The sequence below is a fragment of the Pezoporus wallicus genome, unplaced genomic scaffold, assembly GCF_028554395.1.
Source record: "Pezoporus wallicus isolate ANWC-B61680 ecotype Strahan unplaced genomic scaffold, APGP_CSIRO_Pwel_v1 contig_8673, whole genome shotgun sequence".
NCBI lineage: Eukaryota > Metazoa > Chordata > Aves > Psittaciformes > Psittacidae > Pezoporus > Pezoporus wallicus.
The window spans coordinates 2,384,765-2,401,967 of NW_026637196.1; the positions used below are offsets into that span (position 1 = coordinate 2,384,765).

The 17,203-nt window shown below is 40.3% G+C and overlaps 1 protein-coding gene across 4 annotated transcripts in view; it reads left to right on the top strand.

The window, feature by feature from the left end:
• The window catches only part of LOC130596426 (transmembrane protein 263-like), a 196,685-nt gene that overhangs the window by 63,202 nt on the left and 116,280 nt on the right, over nt 1–17,203 (top strand). Inside the window, exon 2 of one of the 4 annotated variants that reach the window (XM_057404011.1) lies at nt 4,706–4,868. The exons of the other annotated variants lie outside the window; for them this stretch is intronic. Within the exon in view, the coding sequence (XP_057259994.1) occupies nt 4,823–4,868 (46 nt within the window). The 5' untranslated portion in view covers nt 4,706–4,822. The remainder of the gene's footprint in view (nt 1–4,705; nt 4,869–17,203) is intronic. 4 annotated transcript variants of the gene reach the window in all.

The window sequence follows — 17,203 nt, forward strand, 5'->3', positions numbered from 1 at the left end:
GTTTTTTCTTTCTAGATCCAGAACTCTCCATGAGATGAAGAAGTTACAGCTTCTCAAGCTGTTGGATTTCTGTCTAAATTTTAAGAAGTAGGCTAAAAACTTGCGAACATTCTGCAGAAGAGATTTTAAATGTGAGTAATTGTGTCGAGATTTTCGCATTAAAATTACACTCAAGAACTGAAGCATTGGGCTCATGGTGCAGCCGTAGCTCTCACGCTGTCATCCCTTAACGTTTCTTGCCTTCGTTATGCTCATCAGTGCCTGACGAGATAGGGGTTGATCTTGTAAAACATCAGGTGAGTTTCTGATTTGAGCCCATTGGGAAGCTTGTGTGTTAGTATCCATAATGTTTTTCTTTCATAATGTGTAACTAGATAGAGGAGCAGGGCTGTGTTGGTACTGGGGGGAGAACAGCTTTCAGTGACTCCTGAGCGTATAAGAACCTGATGTCTGCTTCCCCCCCGAGTGTTTAACAGTGGTGCTGGAAAGACTCTGCTAGAATTGGAATGTTTTATTCATTGGGAAAACACCAAAGTAGTTTGTTTTCCAATCTCTGCTTTTATGAATGCAGTTAAAATGGCAAGGTGTAATCCTTTTCCCTCCTCCTGACCCTGCCCTCTGACAGAAGGGTCAATATATGTTTCTGATCTCCTCTGTCACCTGTATCTACATCCAGCTGGAGTGCTCTGTTGGCTTCTTGTAAATTTGTGATGCATCTCGCTTTCATAAATGACAACGTAACATGGGGTAGAGACCTAAATGCAAACGGATTTTGCAGCATCAGCTTTATTAGCGTGTAAGCTTCCCTGTTACATTTGTGGTAGTTACATTGCATCTTTTCCTGATTTTTTGATTCCCATTGACAGGAATTGTAGCATGTGACTTTTATCTGATTAAATATTTTGATTATAAATGACAAAATAATTAATTTCTATTGGGTGTTACAGGGGGAAGTAATTTCCAATGTTTTGGCCCTTGAAAGCAAAGGCCTCTTTCCTTAATGGTTCCAATTTTATTAGTCAGTTAAAAACAAGCTTTTACAATATACAATTCTCCTTCAGAAAAGTTATTATTCACCCAAATGTAGCTTGTGGAGGTAGACAGAAGGCTTTGAGATGGAGGATTAAAGATTATTTGGAAGCCTTACTCAACGTATTTTAACTTTCTGAGATGTAAAGCTCTTTCAGGGATAGAAAATAAATGACTTTTCAGAGGTTGGATGGGAACTAATTCCATATGTTGCTCTGGGTGGTAAACATTGATTTCCTTTTCGATTCAAGAAACCTAGAATGTGTGAAATCCTCTTTAAGGTGAAAAGCTCCCTGTGCATCAGTAGGGCCAGGTTTTGCTGCAGTTACCGCAATGCTTATGCTGGTTTGAATTTAGCAAGGACTTTCTTTTGGCTTTTCTCAGTACAGAAATTTTGAGAGATTAAGGTGGAAAGCAAAAGGTCTTCTTGTGATACACTTTTGAAAGGTGTTCTGCATGTGGCTATTCTCCAGTTTTATTCTTAACTTTAAAATCAGTAGATGCTTATGGCCACAAACCTCACTTGTGAAAAGATTAATTGATGGTCAGCTATTGAGAGCGAATTACAGCAATACTGTATTGGGCTTCTAAGGGAGGCAGGTGTCCATCTAACATTTTTATTGCCATTGTATTTTAGCAGGTGTCTTTCCCTACCTGTCACTGCACTGAAGAATACATGGGGTTAGTAATTCTCATGAGTTAGATGCATTCCTAAGTTTAAAAAAAAGAAAAAAAAAAAGAAATGATAAGTTTTTTAGTGTTCCAGGAAAAGTAAAAAGACATTTTTCCTCAGGAACAGTGTGATTGAAAGTCTTAACTTGCCCAGCAGTTGGTATCCCCTGTTCTGTATTTGGTTCTGCTGTAGGTGGTCACCAAACATCTACTTCAGGAGGTTTTACCAGGGAATTGTCTCAGTAAAGCCCTCTCATTAGGTAATACACTTTAGCTGGTGCTTCTGAAGTGACTCCATTTTTGCAATTTCTCTAAAGTCAAATAACATCAGAACGAGCTGGAGTAATGATGGATGCATATGTAATATTTGTTTGACACCTCCTTGATGATTGCTGTCAAAATACTTCATTTCTGTGGACGTAATCAAATGCCTGGATTCACTTGAGGTATAGGGAAACCAAAGGTAAGCCTGTCCTCATGTTTCTCAAGGAATAGAAAAGTTAATTTACAAAGAACATAGTGCATTTCTATTCATAATCCCTGGTTTTGGAAAGGTTATGGAAAGACTAAAGCACTGGATTCTTCTGATGCTTGTCAATTTTCAACACTTACATTCGGTAATAGTTCAATTTAATTGCCCTGTGTGTGAGGATACATCTGCTCGTATATAGGCATGCATTCTCTAATAAAGCTTGAGATGGAGGTCCTCTGGTGAGCAGCTCATAGATTGCTCCCTTTGCCAATATAAATTTCAATAACATGTTTAATAGTATCTGGGTATTATTTTGGGAGCAATTTGAGTGTCTGTTATAGATCTGTTTTGGGAAATAAAATCAGAGATTCTTGTTGTAGTATTTATATCTGAGAAAGAGCTGAGTGACCAGTATGAAGAGTGCAAAAGCACTTTGTTCGCTGTACCCATTGATTCACTCTCTGAGATGCAATCTGCAGGGTCAGTTCTGGACCAGTAATACTCAGTGCTTTCACTAGTGTTCTTCATGCTCTCGCCTGGATTATAATTACTAAATTTGCAAATTATATGAAATTAGGAGGGATTTCAAATATGTTGAAGGACATAGTGAGAATTATCATTTTGGCAGGTTGGAGAAGTGGTTTGGGAGGATTTATATGGAAAAGTGCAGTTTCCTAGACTCCAGAATGATAAAGAGCATTAAATGCATAGACACAGAGTAGAGAATAACTGGCTTCTGAGTAGTTTTATAGAAGAAAGATCTGACGTTAGTATTTAGTCTGCAATCCACTGAAGTTAAAGTGTTGCACTTGCATAGAAGGAGGTCAGAGGGTTTATACAAGAAGACTCATGGAATAATCCCTAAACCCTCAACTGGAGTGTGGTGTTTGGTTCTAGCCTTGCTCAGGGAGGAGGTGAAGTGATGGAAGAAATGCAGAGGACAGTGAGGATGATGAGCCTTGGATAACTTGACATTTGAAGGATCTGGACTGCTTAGTTAAAGAGAGGGGTGATGGGGTCTTCAAAGATGGGATCTTCAAAATAATCTTCACACATTTAAAAGGCCACTGAAGAAAGAAAAGGAACCTCAACTCCGTATACAGAGTGGCTAGAAGAAGTGCTGAAAAGCTCTATCTGGTCTAGTAAGGTAGATTCAGGTTGGGAGTACACCTAACAGGAAGAATGAGTCGTGGAGCAGGTTGGGTTATCCTGGAGGGTTGATTGTTGGATGTCTTTCTCATCTGCTCTTGTTTTTTTCTCAGGAAAACCATAAACCTTGATTCTTCTGTGGACAGTGGGTAGATGGTGCCTCTCTGGTTTTGTGGGTTTAGTTTTTCCTTCTTCCTGCAGTTTATATTGGACTGCAGATGTGTCTCAAATGTTTTTATGAATGAGCCGTTTTGTAAACAGTGTATGTCTTTACAAGTATGTAAACGAGTATAAATGATCCTTCTAGTTCCAAATTTCTCACTACAATTCTGTACAAGATCGAGTAGCAAAAATCATCCTTATAAAGAATGCCAACTTTTAGAGACTGTCAAGAATGGGTAATTTTCCTCTGTGATGAGTTGAGAATTGTGGCTTGGGGTCACATCAAAAACTGCAAGCAAATTTGAGAATGAAATTATTTCATTGTCCCTTTTCCTTCCCATTTTATCAAAGTGACAATAGAGAGGAGATGTTTTAATTTTTAATTTTTCATTTTTTAATTTATCTATTAAATGAATTTTAAATATAAACTAACTTCTTGCACTTACTTAAGACCCTTTTACAATCTAAATATCTTGGCACATTTAATGTAAGTGGAAAATTGTATAGAAATTACCTTAACATCTATTCTGTATTGCTTTTTACTGCTGACTTCATCATTCAAAGACACACAGCACATGCCCAGCTGGTAAAATGTAATTATGTTCAATTTATGTAACTTAATTATTAAAGACCAGTTTTTAGAGAGTTGATTTCTATGCTTCATCCAGCACTCTTGCTGGCTTAAAGGAACAGCTTTAGAGTCACAGAACGGTTTTGGTTGGAAGGGACCTTAAAGCTCATCCAGTTCCAACCCCCTGCCATGGGCAGGGACACCTTCCACTAGGGCAGGTTGCTCTAAGCCCTGTCCAACCTGGCCTTGAACACTGCCAGGGATGGGGCAGCCACAGCTTCTCTGAGCAACCTGTGCCAGTGTCTCACCACCCTCATAGTGAAGAATTTCTTCCTAATGTCTAATCTAAATCTCCCCTCTGGCAGTTTAAAGCCACAAAGAAAAACCACATTTTCAAGAAGACATGCTTTAAAACAATTGTTTTTACTTCCCATCCCTTTCTTTCTCAGATCCTTTTCTTTCCGAATTTCAATTAAGTCAGCAAAATGCTACTTTAAAACCTGAACAATCTATGTTATGAAATAAGGAACAGAAGATAAAGGTATAGTTTGTCTAAATTAATTTAAAATAGTATCTGAAATTAGACCTTAAAGTGATAGGAAATCCGACAATGTAATAGCAGGACAATCTTCTTTTTTCATGCTACTCAGAGACTGCATTGAAGGCTTGTCTGAACACTGGGAGTGTCAGGCTGAAAAGTTTGCTGCTAGCATTGAAAGATCACAGATTGCCTTTTGTACAGCTGAACAGGCAAGAAGTTTTGTGGGATGGAATTAGATTGCCTGGAAAGAGAAATAACTGGAGAGCAGAGTGGTATGTACCTGTAGACGTTGCTCTCCCACAAGTGTACATGACTGTTCCTGCTGCAGGCACGAGGGTGATTCAGAGCTTGAGGTGAATCATCTTCTGGAGGTCTTGTTTGCGTGGGAAGATGAGAGAAATTAAGCCTTTCATTCAGGGCTTTCAGCAACTGCTTAAAACTAGGCTGGATGGATCTGAGTCAAGGTCTCTGTGTCTTTGAAAAGTGAAAATTAAGGAACAAATGCAAAATAATATTAATGTTAACTGCTTCAGTCTGTTAAATCTATTTCAGGGCATCAGATGACCTTTTAACATGAGTTACCAGCATGCTGAGAACCTTGTCCCATTCTGCTCCCACTCCTGGCTTGTGTGTCAGGCCATGTTCCAGGCTTTAGACGGGCATACCGGTTTGCACATGAGAGCCTAGAATGATTTGTGTGGTCAAAAGTCCCAGCTGGGAAATCAGTTCACAGTAAGCCCTACTACAGTGAAATAAATGAATGCATACACACAAATGCACTGTCCGTGTGTCATGTGTTGTCTCCATCTCGCCCATTACCTTCTCTCCCATTTCTGGTATTTTTACTGGAGAGAAAAGAAGGCTTCCCCTACTCATGGAGCAGGAGAGCAGTTCTGATCACCAGTGCGGTGGTGTTACAAGCACATCAGTTTTGCACCATGCTAGCACAGCTGGTTTGGACCAAATTTCTTCCCTGTGAGGGTGCTGAGGCTCTGGCACAGGTTGCCCAGAGAAGCTGTGGCTGCCCCATCCCTGACAGCTTTCAAGGCCGGGTTGGATGGGGCTTGGAGCACCCTGCTCTAGTGGAAGGTGTCCCTGCCCATGGCAGGTGTTGGAACTGGATGAGCTTTAAGGTCTCTTCAACCCAAACCATTCCATCATTCTATGAAGTAAAGTATCCGTAAAACTCTTGCAGTGAGAACCTCATTAAGTTCACTGAATTCCTTAATGTAGACACTAGGACTGACCACATACTAAATTCAGTGACCGAGCTGAAAACTAATAGAATTAACATAAACTGTTTCCTTTGACATAGAAGATGCTTTTGAGCCCGCATTCTGACTATTTATTCCTAGAACACACGATTTTCAAATCAAAAGGTCCATAGTGAAAATTTTGATAGTTTTTCTTGAATTGGTTTGCTTAGGAATTGGTTTTATTCCAGGAGGAATGATCATTTCAGATGTTTTTCTCCTTCACAGGTGCATTTTTTTTTCCCTGTCCATTCATTAACCACAGCAAAACTGTTTGCACTGCTTTGTTAGGTGTGTCCTATCAGAAAACATCTTACAGGCTGCTTTCGGACTGAATTTAGAGGGAGCTTCACCATTCGTTGCAGCCTTCTGATTATAAGTGCAACATCCACAGAATTGATCCAAACTAAATTAAAACCCAAATCGCTGCTACTTGCTCCCATTGCTCACATCACCTGAATATTTATTCGGGTAGTGATAATTTTGAAAGGGAATTTTTTGGGTTTGAAGAAGGGGCAGAAAAAAGCTGAGCTTTGACATCAGAAACCTCCCTTGATCCTGTTTCTGATGATTTTTCTTTTCCCCACTCATGAGTCCCCCTGGCAAAGTGCGCCAGCCCTTCTGGTGAGAAGATGTCAATAATTCAGATCGCATTATGTTGGCAATTCAATCAAATACAAAGTTACCTACGTTTCAGGAGCATTTGAAATTCCTAGTTATGTAGGAAGTTAATTTGAAAGAGCAGCTGAATGCCTCCTGGAAAACGCAGAGAGTTTCTCTTTAGTACCCATTCTGCTTGCTTGCTCTTATCGTATATTTTCTGCATTTCTCTAACCTTGTTCTTGATGACAAAAGACATTTGCATGAAAACAGGATCTTTGTTTCTTAAGTGTTCATCTGTTCCTGCTGTTTATTTCCCACCTAAAGTCATAATCCTCTGTTTGTGGCATCACAATTGGGTGCAGTGGAAATTATTATGTCATCACAAACGAAGGATTATGACTTCAGGTGAGGGGGTAAGCAGCAGGAACAGATGAACTCTTAAAAGCAAAAATGCTGTTTCATGTAAATGTCCTTGGTAATAAAGAAGAAAAGGAGGTGAAATACAGAGAAACAGAAAATTGGTATGAGCAGACTTATGCCTGAACAGTAGGGCAGCAGATTTTCCTTCAGGCAGGAGCAGCTATTTTAAATGAGGGATATGTCCATGTAGAATTTATTCTTTTAAATATTTTCCTCTCAATTAAAAAAGTAGAACTACTTGATGTTGCCACTCAAATACCAAAATGACAGCTCAGTTTGCAAAGGGGCTTTACATCTTGTGTCAGGCATTCTTTTATTCATTCCTTTGTGTGTGTTTTTGTCAAGTCACTTTGAATCTTGAGGAAGTTTCCTTTTTTGTGCCTGCTGATAAGTTTTTCAAGCCCAAACCCCACCATTTGGAATGGAGCATCTGCCCAATGTAAAGCAGAATGACCATGCTGGAAGCTCATCTAAACCACACTGCTGAGCCAGTCAGCCAAATGCTTTTCACGGATTGCTTCCATTTAAAACCACAAGCAGCAAGCTGACATTTCACTTCAGCATCATAAGATGGAAAGCTCTGAAATACCCAGTAGCAGTCTCAGCTTGTACCTTATTTGGGTTTTATATGTGCTTTTTTCCCCACCCTCCACGTTGCAGCTGCTCTGTTCTTTAGTAACAGGAGGTTAAAAAACATTGGTGAAAACCAAAAGGTTTATAAGAACAGAAACTAAAATACAGAATGGAAATGAGAGTAGAGAACGATTAATAGCAAAGCCTATTGTGTGCTTTCTGTGGTAGCAGCCAATTTGACTTGCTTTCATTAAAATTCTCCTTGTTAGCTCGGGCGATGTGGTGGGGTGATGGACTATTTGATGTCTGAGAAGTGGTGAGAAGTTCGCTGTCTAATGATGGACTAATTAGAAAGCCCATCCTAGCAGGATCCATGGAAATTGATTTGCACAGTGCCATTTTTGCTAATGACAATCATGAATACGTTTGCAGTCCTTTACTTACTCTTCCTACCCACAGCTAATGAAAGAAAAGGAATCATTAAGAGCTCAGCTACAATCTATCCAGAGTTTCCGTTGCCGTGTAGGAATAGCCATAGTTTAAGATCTTCAGTTTTAAATAATACTATTCATAGAGAAGCAAGCTCCACTTGTCTGCCTCCTATAAAATAAGTGTGTTTTCTAATGCATCTCTTCTCAAGAGTTATCCTCGCTGAATAGGGAGTCGATATCTCCTCTATGCAATTTACAGGAAATTATCACTGCAGCATGGGACTAGAAGAAGCAATAAATATGTGGTTTGAGTGAAATTAAAATTAATTAGATGATTTTTCTATCTATCCACAGTTAGATCAAGCATTTTTAATATTTCTGAGTTTAAGACAAACAAAATGCTGTTACTTTTTATATCTTATGATTTTGTTTGAATTCACATTTACCCACTTGCTTTCAGATGCTTTTAATCTGCACAGACAGTAGATGCCCATATGGCCCAGAGAGTATCCACAAAACTAGAATTGTTTGCACAAAGATCTCGTGAATAAAAGATGGTGCTGATCATTGCAGTGTGGCTACCTGTAAGTACATCCTGTTGTCCCTAGGACTGTAGCTATCACCTCCTAAGCTTCTTGAGGCCTTATCTGGCCCATAATGATGTGGCATTCCTTGCTTTTCTCATTCACCCACCTATGCTTCTGTAAATTCTATCATAATTGAAGAAAACTATAGACCTCTTCAGTTATCCCTTAACTTAGGCTTTTTAGGAGCATTTTGACTGATGTGTAGCCAATAGCTGGGGATATAGCATTAGGCTCCAGGAGCTGGCTGTAGCAAAGTTTTAATGTACCTTCACTAAAATGGATGTCCCATGAATGTCATCAGGCAAAGGTGGAGTTGAAGAAATAGAAGGTAAGTGAAAGCAGCTGAGGGCAAGCAAGGGAATGGCAAAACTTCTTTGTAGGCAGCAAAGAAGATGTGTATAGTGAAGGCTAGAAACAAGGTGTATGGGTAGCTTGAAGCTATTGTTACCTGGATAGGTTAGAAGAAGGGGTAGCAGAGGAAACAGAGTGAGTTATCAGAAGGGAAAGTATGAATGGAAAAGATGAAGGTTCCTGTATCTGAGTTTCTTGGATTTCTTCTTGGTTAAAAGAGAAAGAAGGGAAAACGGAACTCTTGAGGAGCCAGAGATAGCAATCAAGAGGGAAACTTGCAAATCTCATCAAGAAATTCTAGTAAGAGGACAGTATTTGCTCTGGGACATGGTGGTTATGTGTAGACAGTATTACAAAACAAGATGATTCTGGTGTCAATGCCTGATTTAAATATAAACAAGAAAAGTCCAATTTATTTTAATGAAACCATGTTACCTTGACCTACATAACCAAGAAGAAAAAGATCTTCCATCACACCACAAAGGAATTTAAGTAGGGTCAGCACTTTAATTTATTTCTGAGGTTTAGTCTGTCCAGTTTATCTTGCGTTTGCATTCACTGTTTTACTTCAAGAAAGTTCTTATTCATTAGTTCCCTGAAGCAAAAGTCTTGTCTGATTTTAGCAATAAAGCCAACTCTGAGTGTGTTCATTTAATGGCTTTCTTTTTCCCCTGAAAGAAAAGATTTTCTAATTTAAAAATTTACTTGTAATGCCTCAATTCATGGTTTATGATGTAGCATCTGTAGACAATATATGCATGAGTATATTGCATCTATATATATGAAAAGTTTCTAGATATAGTAGGTACAAGATTTCGGCTTTCTCTGCTGTTCTGTGTTACGTCCCAGCATTAGCTGCTCATTAGTCTTGTAGGGGTTTTAACATTTATTCCTTTTTATTCCTGTTGCGGAATCTATGCAAGAGATTAAGAAGAAATGTCAAGCCCTTATGCCCTTTCTGCACTGTTAGTGGAGTGGGTTTTCAGTCATCTTATAAAGCGTACCATTCAGCGTTTGAATGTGCAAACACATATACACTAGCACTTCATTTAAATTAGCCTTTTTGTGTGTGTGCAAAACTGACTTGAAAATGAACCTGCAAAAGCAATTGGGTGGATGCACAGCTGAGAGATATTCCAAAATGGCGATCAAGGTAGGTTATCCAGTACAGCAGACTAGAGAAGGTCTGTTTATGGACCATATTAGGACTTTCAAAACTAGTATTTCTTTAGAAAACTAAATGATGAAAGGTACAGATATGTGATCCACTAGCGTCGCTTAACATGCAATATTGACGGCTGATAGTCTTTTTGATGAAATGTTGCTGTATATAAGCTCATTTGGCTTTAATTTAAAGTTCAGGTCATACAGTTGTTTAATCTAGACTCTTCATTTATAAGTAATGACTTGGGGCTTGCTTGAGACAGAAAAAAGATGTTAGAAGTTCTTTACTGTGAGAGTCGTGAGGCACTGAAATAGACTGCCCAAAGAAGTGGTAAATGCTCCATCCCTGGCAGTGTTCAAGGCCAGGTTGGACAGAGCCTTGGGTGACATGGTTTGATGGGAGGCATCCCTGCCCACAGCACAGGATTGGAACTGGGTGATCTTAAGGTCCTTTCCAACCTAAACCATTCTGTGATTTTGTTGATATGGGCAAGTGGTTTGTAATGTCTTTTACTCTTGTACAATTCTTGTACAAGAAGTCTGGGTAAACACCATCCAAAAGTGCAGCACAGGCTGGGGGTCTACCCGGCTGAGGAGCAGCTCTGTGGAAAGGAAGCTGGGGGTCCTGGTGGAAAACAAGCTCAATATGAGTGAACAGTGTGCTGCTGTGGCAAAGAAAGCCAACAGGATGCTGGGTTACATCAACAAGGGCATCACCACAGAGATCAAGATGTCATTGTCCCACTCTACTCAGAGCCTGTCAGGCCACACCTGGAATACTGTGTTCAGTTTGGATCCCCACTATACAACAGGATGTGGACAGGCTGGAGGGGGTGCAGAGAAGGGCCATAGAGGTGATCCAAGTATTTGGAAGCCATATGAGGAAAGGCTGAGAGAGCTGAGTTTGTTCAGCCTGGAGAAAAGAAGGCTCAGGGGAGACCTTATCACCATGTTCCAGTATTTAAAAGGTGGCTGCAAAGAAGATGGTGGGTCTCTTTTTACACAAAGTGAAATGGAAAGTAGAGGGTACAAGTTACTTATGGGGAGATTGAACACAGGAGCAAAATTGTTCACAGTGAGAACAATCAGTCATTGGAATCATCTCCCTGAGGAAGTGGTGGATTCCCCCATGTTGGACACTTGACTCAGCTGGACAGGGACCTGAGCTTTCTAGTCTAGGTCATGTTTAGTCAAGAAAAGTTGGCCCAGATGATCCTTGCAGTCCCTTCCAGCCTCGTATTCTATTCTATGATACTATGAGTTCTGATAAAACATTAGTTAATTGTAGTACATTGTGTAAAGCAAATATAAAAGCATATTAAATGATAAGATTTTGCTAAGAGGTCATTGTATTGGTCAAGTATCTGTGCACTGCACTGAAGTCTCATGTGTTCTTCCTCTACAGAAAAACATGCAAAGAGCAGCTGTATTCTAGAGGATTCGGTAGCTGTTAAAAATAGATGTAGTGGGGAATAGGCAGCCACTGGGCAGTGAATTAATAATTATAGAAAGCTCTGTGAACAAACTTCTTACCCCTTCAGTGTTCAGGTCAGAGGCATAGTCTTCATAGGCACAGAACTACTTGGCTGCAGTGCAGCAAAACAATAAAGGAAAGGCCACGTTAATGAAAAAGCAATGAGTGATGTTAGAAGCCTAAGGTCCTCTGTTAGAAAAACACTAGTGATCTACCTAGCTGGTATCTCATATCCTGCCATGTAAAAAGAAGTCACCTGCACAGTTCTGTTTCACCTAAATACAGCCTTTGTTCTGCTTTACACTCTCTGCCATTTCACGTGCTCTTCTCATCTTTCTTCCCTTAACATGCCCTTTCCATTTCATTTTCCCAGTGGAACTGCACTACTGCCTATACTAGGCTCCTTTTCCCAGTGCCAAGAACCTCATACTGTCTGTTCTTGTTCTTCCTTGGTATTCACTTGCCACTAAAATTCACTTCTGTGAGCTATAGTATTCTTGCTTTTTCTCGATTGTATTTCAAGAGAGGAAGAACTTGATTTGGTTTATGGTGGTTAGTCTTTTAAGGTGGATGTGTACCATGGGACTTGTGTAGCTCTCCACTGGGAACTTTCCTTAAGCAGGGCCAGTGGTCTTGCGAAGCACAAAGGTGAGATGATTGTGAACATAGACTGAGAAAGTTGGGGCTGTTCACTCTGGAGAAGAGAAGGCTGCATGGGGACCTCAGAGCAGCTTCCAGTATCTGAAGGGGGCCCACAAGGATACTGGGGAGGGATTCTTCATCAGGGACTGTCGTGACAGCACAAGGGGAAATGGGTTTAAACTTAAACAGGGGAAGTTCAGGGCAGATACAAGGAATAAATTCTTTACTGTGAGGGTGGTGAGGCACTGGAATGGGTTACCCAGGGAAGCTGTGAATGCTCCATCCGTGGCAGTGTTCAAGGCCAGGTTGGACAGAGCTTTGGGCGACATGGTCTAGTGTGAGGCATCCTTCCCACGGCTAGGCGTTGGAACTAGATGATCTTAAGGTCTTTTCCAACCGTAAGTATTCTGTGATTGCTGTGCTTCTTGCTTAACTTGGAGATTGCAGACCTGCTGGAATATCCAAAGGTACTTAACCTTTTAATATCATGTTTTATTGGGCAGCTGTTTTTAATAAGGTGTTTAGATTTACTTTATTACATTTTTAAAATGTAAAACTATTTTCATTGTCCTTGTTATCTTCTGTTCAGTTGAGTTTACTGTAGTCAGAGAGTAGTGGCAAACACCTAGGCGGCAAGCTCCCTGGGGGTAAACTTTAGTGCCAGGAGTTCCTCCTTAGGTGCCATGGTTTGTATCACAAATCTTCTCTGAATTTTGCTCCAGATTTTACTTTCCTTAAGATGCTGTTAAAATGTAGCCCCTCACAACAGGGAGGTCAAAGCATTAGAGCTGTTGCGAAAGTAAGCATTTGTGTTTAGAGGAGCATGTCCTGGATTTCATCATCTGTTTAAGATCGGTGAGGTATTGGAAGTATCTTCATCATTGGCTGAAGTGCAGTTGGGAGGAAGCAGTTGCAGGAAACCTTGTGCATTTTCATTGCGATGGTTGGGAATCTAGTCAGGGAATGGAGAAAGTCTTTGGAACTGAGCTGATGAATCACAATGTTAAAGTTCAGCAGCAATGATTATTAGAATAATTTTTGAGGACTCGTAGACTGAAATATGTTTTTAATAGTCATACTTCAGGTTGCACACTTAAAAAATGGAAACCTTCAGAAATTTTGTTGCATAAGATACATGTAAAGAATATTCGAGTTACCTTGGTTTATGGACTGCAGTTGCCTATCTAGAAGACAGATGAGTAGAATATTCTTGTGTTACCTGTTCATCAGTCATGTAAATTTGCTGCACACTTTGATTTCATCAGAGAAACGTCTGTTAATCCCCGGGGAATTGGAACAATGAGCCTGTGAATCATCCTGCAGTGCAGAGTTGCCCTCCTAATCTACTCTCTCCCAACAGCCTGTCCTGGCACAAGCAAAACCTAATCTGCTTTGCACTCCAGGGTCCCCTCTTGCCCCTTTGTACTCCTGATTGAGTGAAGTCCATTGTCCCTGGGGTTTAATAAACCAGGTGAGGTGAGGAGGAGGACCCCACTGGCTTTTCTTGCTCACCAAGTTGTGGACCAGCTTGGTTTATGAGCACTGCCTACCCATAGCTGTGATTTGTTCTCTTTTATTCCCTTCACAGTTGGGTAGCACCAATTAAAAAAACAACAACAAAACCCTCATAACAACTTTGAAAATCAGCAGTAAAGAGCTGCAGAAAGGATCCATGGCTTTATTCAAAACTAGAGTCAGAAGAAGAAAGGCATGTTTATAGTTTTCTTTACTGACATTTTTCAGTCCATGCTAAAAAGAAATGTTGGGGCCCCAGAGATGTGTGTATTACTCCACATGGGGTCTCACCAGAGCAGAATAGAGAGGGAGAATCGCCTCCCTCAACCTGCTGCCCACACTCCTTTTGGTGCAGCTCAGGCCACAGTTGGCTTTCTGAGCTTCAGGTGCACATTGTTGGTCATATTAAGCCTCTCATCAATCAACACCCCCGAGTCGTCCTCAGGGCTGATCTCAGCCCAGTCTCTGCATGTTTTCATCCAAATCCAGTTGCACAGAGTAGCTCCTTAATTAAAAGGAATTTAATAGTCTAATCCCTGCCTGAAAGAGTCTGGACCCAGACCCCCGCCCACGTCTTTCTCCCCAGGACCTCACCTGTACAGAGTTCCAGTACACAGATTCCAGGGCACTGGCACAACAGACAGAGCAGCACTGCAGCCTTTCCTTTCTCTCCAAAACCATGTGCTTGTCACCTTGCAAACACTGCAGTTACTGACACGCTGTGTGAGTATTCAGGCTATTTTCTGGTTTCTGAGACTTCAGTGAAGGAGCTGATGCTTGTGCCCTTGTCCCTGCTGCTCCTGCCCTGCCAGTAATGACTGGATTCTGGTTCACCACGTGACTTTAAAGTGGTCTCAAACATACTGGCTTGCATGAAATCCAGGTTTCATTCCCTCCTATCTGCAAACCGGGATACTCTCCTAAAGCTACAGAGCATCTCTGGGCTACAGCTTTGAATAGTGACAAAACAAAAGACTACTTTATCATTGTTGGGGTGCACAGTAATTGTTACTGAACAAGGCATCCAGCTTGCTGTGACTGGCAGAAGTTTTAGTTAGCGCAAGTTTCCATTGTATGATGGATGCAAAGAAAGACGTGGATGCAGAGAAAACAGTCTCAATACATTATTGTCTTCCATATCTGCTTGAAATCATTAGAAATTGTTAATAACTGGGAATTTTATGGTTTAGTCAATATCCAAACTAAGTCACCACATCTCTCTCTAAGTAAATTTTAAATATGAGGATATTTTGCCCTGTAATTGTCTATTTCTAATGTGTATGGGTATCTTCTTTGTCGAGTATTTCACACTCTGTTCTCTGCAGGTCAATCCCTCCAAGAGAAAGACCATTTTCTGTCACTGGAAGAAGAGAGTAACAGATTTATATTGACTGACTAACAGTCCGTCCAGTGATTAAAGTTGCTGAGTCTTCTGAAATTACTGGCTGCTAGCAGGAGAAGCCAAAAGTGAGAGGAAGTGAAGGAGCAGGCTGGGAGAAATACCTCTATTAACAGTAAAAATGTCGTCTTAATATTCTCACTTTACTAATGGATTTTCAGATAATCTTAATTTCTCTTTGTGAGAAAGAATGGGCAATAAGCATCTATGCCTCATGCTATTGCAAAAATATGTTTTAACTTATAATAATTTATTGATTATATCAATTTATATTCATGTAAGCAAGTAGAATGTGGGTATTCTGCTTTCCTGACTTGGAACTATATATTGCAATATTAATTTCATCTGTCAGCTATGTTAGACAGTAGGCCAAGTGTGAGACAATCAAGAATATGCCCTGAAATACTTTTATTAGACAACTTTAATCACTCAATGCATGTTCAAATGTAGCATGTTGTACAGTATTGCTCTCAGAGTATTTGGGTGCATGTGATGCTCCTTCAAGTCTGCAGAGAGTAGTAGGGTGAGGGAAGGAGGGAGGAATGTTTGTCTTTTCCTCCAAATTTCTCTGTCAAGACTTAGCTGTACTTTTATATCAGGAGATTCTGGAATCATGCATAGGTATGTCCACACTGAAGTCTTGTGTACCTGTATTTAATAAGCTGGCTTTTTGCAGCAGCTTATTAAATGCTGTTAATCAATCAATCAAGTTAATGCTGATCTTGTGACAAGAGTCTGCCTTCACGAGATTTCAGGTCTGTCTCTGCAAGCCTAGAAACCTATGGAAAGACTAGAAAAAAAAAGATTAAGACTTACATGGGTTAGACCTCCAAGTACCTGAGGTTTTCATAGGTACAAATTGAAGTGTCAGTAAGGTGGGAGTTCAGAATATGGTTCTTCACTGCTGTGTTGTCAGAGTAACGTGAGAAATGCTTATTATTTCCAGCAAGTAGAAGCAGATGAAGTACTTAAGTGAAAGGGCAAGGAATGCTTAATGGCAGGTATTAAGTTGGTGCACAGTCTCAACCTGAAAGTCCTGGGGTGGATAAATTATAGGGGATTAAATACTCCACAGTATTGCTTCCATTGGAGCTCCGTGGAGGTGGGTGGGTAGCTGGGACCACTATAAGAGGAAGTGTCAGATGAACTGAAGAGCTGTAAACTGGTGTCTGCTGCTGACAGTGAGAATAGCGATTACTGAACACAAGCTGAGCTCTCTAGTAGTAGCTCTGCTGCTTAGGACTTCTTATGAAGACAGGCTGTAGACAGTGCTATGCTTTTAGCAGAGTGAGCTTATGGTGTCCTGTCAGTGCAACACTAGCTAGTTTGTAACAGGACTTGGTACGCAGCCTAACCAATGTAGATGGCTTTGGAGCACAGACATCCATTCCATTTTGGATGTGTCTCCACATCCAAAGCCACCAGTAGCCTGTGTAATTTGTGGAATTGCTTACTTCTATCAAGTGACTAATGACCAGCATTGATACCCAGGGAGTCACACCTAGAATGACTCTCAGGCATTGGAGAGAATTGATCCAGGTTCTCCCTCATCTTCCAAGAAACTTTAGGACATGATTTTTTGAGATAGAAAAAGGATAAATACTAACAAAGTGCTTTTAGATATTACCTTTGAATGGAAGGTAATAAGTTAGACTCACTGGTGAAATGAAGAAAATCCTGGTGGAACGTAATGGCCATCAAAATTAACCTTAGGAAGAGCAGGGCAGAAAGAAGTTTCCTGAGATTCAGGGCATTGTAATAAGACTTTAGACAGGCTTTCTGTTTTTTATGAATATAAATAGCATTCAAAATTACCACTAAATAGGCTTCAAAAACGAAACTTCGTGTTAGGAATGTTAGTGACTGTTAGGAGAGGAATAAAGAATAAAGCTGAAAACATCATTATAGCACTGAATAAATTCATGGAGCATCCACATCTCCAGTTTTTTTGTGGTTTGTGTTCCTTTGTCCTTCCTACCGTCACTCCCTCCCCCTCAGGAATAAAAAAGATGGAAAGACCAGAAAAGAAGCCAAGAAACATGGCAAATATAATTTAAGGTTTACAACAATTTCTGTATTGAGGAATGGCTGAAGCCTGAATCTCTGCACTGTGGAAAACAAACCACATGGAAGAAATCTGGGATACAGGTTTCTTAGATCATGGGTGTCAAAGCAGGGAGTAGTTGTTCATTATT